Raw genomic sequence first — 2365 nt, 5'->3', positions numbered from 1 at the left:
ACAAAGTAATTACCTTGGGACTCAGGTACCTCATCCGTAAAATGAAGACAATAATAACAGTGCCTACCTCTTAGGGCTGCTGTGCATGTTCACGAATTAGTATGTAAAGTGCTTCAACCGATGCCTCGAAAACAGTGTTAGATCTAAGTGTCTGTGTGGTTATTGCCACTCCATGGCAGGCACAAGGAATAAACACTTAGCCCGGACCTCAATCTGGAAACTTCCATCAAGTGAGTTTCGACTTGTCATATCCAGACTTGAAGGACAAAATAAAAGCAAGCCATGGCATTCTTTACCCAAATTGTGTTGCCTACTTTTCTCTTCCTTCCTGATGCGTACCCAAATGTGTCCTAAAACCCTCTCCTGTATAATCTGCTTCCTCTCACTTCCTGATTCTCCCAGGGAGGTAGGAGTCTAATCTCTGGTTCATGGATGTTAACCATGAAATCACAAGGCAATCTGGACGGAGGCACGAGAAGAGGCAGCAGCTCAAGGCGACGGCTGCGTGACAGCAGCTTGATCATTAGCAATGAGAGAGAAATTAAATACAGAAGAGTTGTGCCTAATAGGATTTTGGCAAAGCATTTTAAGTTTGCCCGAATGAGCAGGGAACGGACCTAGCCGTGCAAGGCAAACCAGAAGTCAAGAAATCTCAATTTGCAGCATCAGAGGGTTCACTTTCCTGAGTGACAGGAGCCTCTGGATCGGGCGCTCATGGAGCATAGCGAATCTGTCTTACAAGGAGCCGCCAGCATTTCACACATGCTACTTTTATTCCTCACTATGAAATCTCATGTAGAGGTTTCATACTTGAGTTAATTGGGTAGGAAAGGTCACAATGGTGGCGTGGAGAACATCCTGTATAAAAGACTACGGCAAAGCCCATCAGGCTCTGTCCTGCACAGGCCGTCACTTTGCTAGGAAGCCATTTCCACCCGCAAAGAATGCAAAGACCAAGATAATTGTGGCACACTTGAAGGTCAAAACACCCCGGGCTCTAAAACAGCCAAGACGCTTAATTTAGGCCTCCACATATACAGTTCTGACAATCGCGGAAACATCCCTGAACCAGATGACAGCAGATTAAGTGGAGAATCAAATGATAATAAAAAGAAGGGAGGAAAAAAAATACACACACTAAAAACAGAACCCATGCATGCACTGGCTGTTACCACGAGTTTGTGCAAAAGCAATGCCAACCGCTCCAGAGCGCTGGCCTCTGAGGGACAACGAGCACCCCATCTCAGAGGGAGCTGGGATTATCAGGAAGGATGCCCTTTGTGAACTTCATTTACTGTTTCACTTGGTCCAAAATGGTTCAGAAGCAAAATAATTCCTACCCGGGGATTAACTGCTCCATTGGTCCAGGGTCTAGGCCTGTATGAATTGAGCCCTGGATGCATGCCCGAAGCCAGCTATGTCAGGAACCTAGTGTTTGCCTCTGTCCCAAGGTCTGTTGTGCTACTAGCACTAAAGTTAGAAGCTAAGCCATAAGACCTCATAGCTGGGGCTTTTTGCAAAGGGCTGCCTGGCTCCACAGTCGGTGGCTCTGTGGCTCAGGTACTCTGCCAGGTCCCTACCTGTGGATGAAGTTCTTCTTCTCCAGGTACTCCATGGCCGATGAGATCTGAGTGGCCATGTACAGCAGCACCACGGCGTTCACCTCCTGCCGGTTACACTCTCTCAGGTAGTCCAGCAGGTTCCCATAGGTCATGAACTCGGTGATTATGTAGAATGGGGGCTCCCGGGTACAAACCCCTGCCAACAAGACATTGGGGGCTTCAGCGTGCGGCTCTACTCCCAGATGAACAAACACTGAAAAGAACTGACGCCAAAGGAAAAGGCTTCCGAAAGAGATGCTGGCTCTGCCCCCAATTCCCGGCCCCACTTCTAACACAGTGCTAAATGCCTGTGCCTTGAGCTGGCGCTTCCGTGGGAGCAACAGGCCACGCGCCTTTCTCCCACTCAAGCCAAGGAACTTGAATTTACACACAGGAAGAGGCTGTCACTGAGTCAGAAGCAAAGACCAAGCCTCACGTGAAACAACCTAAGCCACGGTTAGTTTACCCCCAAATGGTTATTTCTGACGGTTGTGTCTACTCACACTGAGTCAGAAGCAAAGACCAAGCCTCACGTGAAACAACCTAAGCCACGGTTAGTTTACCCTCAAATGGTTATTTCTGACGGTTGTGTCTACTCACAGAATCACTTCTGTGAGAAAACTCTTGAAAATTCTCAAGTTTCAGAAGCCAACTTGAGATTTGCATTTTACTACTTTTAGGTATCCATTTAAAAAATAACATATTCTTGGGCCGGCCCGGTGGCGCACTGCTATAGTGCGCCGATTGGGAAGCGTGGTGGCGCT

At 47.9% G+C, this 2365-nt stretch overlaps 1 protein-coding gene across 1 annotated transcript in view; it reads right to left on the bottom strand.

Moving 5' to 3' along the window:
• ABL1 (ABL proto-oncogene 1, non-receptor tyrosine kinase) overlaps positions 1 to 2365 on the bottom strand; it is a 32957-nt gene that overhangs the window by 11074 nt on the left and 19518 nt on the right. Inside the window, exons 5-6 of the mRNA XM_008590511.1 lie at positions 1581 to 1758; positions 1173 to 1219 (exon numbers count right to left, since the gene is read on the bottom strand). Of these exons, the coding sequence (XP_008588733.1) occupies positions 1173 to 1219; positions 1581 to 1758 (225 nt within the window). The remainder of the gene's footprint in view (positions 1 to 1172; positions 1220 to 1580; positions 1759 to 2365) is intronic.

The sequence above is a fragment of the Galeopterus variegatus genome, unplaced genomic scaffold (assembly GCF_000696425.1).
Source record: "Galeopterus variegatus unplaced genomic scaffold, G_variegatus-3.0.2 Scaffold6171, whole genome shotgun sequence".
NCBI lineage: Eukaryota > Metazoa > Chordata > Mammalia > Dermoptera > Cynocephalidae > Galeopterus > Galeopterus variegatus.
The sequence above is the reverse complement of the archived record's forward strand: the minus strand, read 5'-3'. Positions and strand labels throughout refer to the sequence as shown.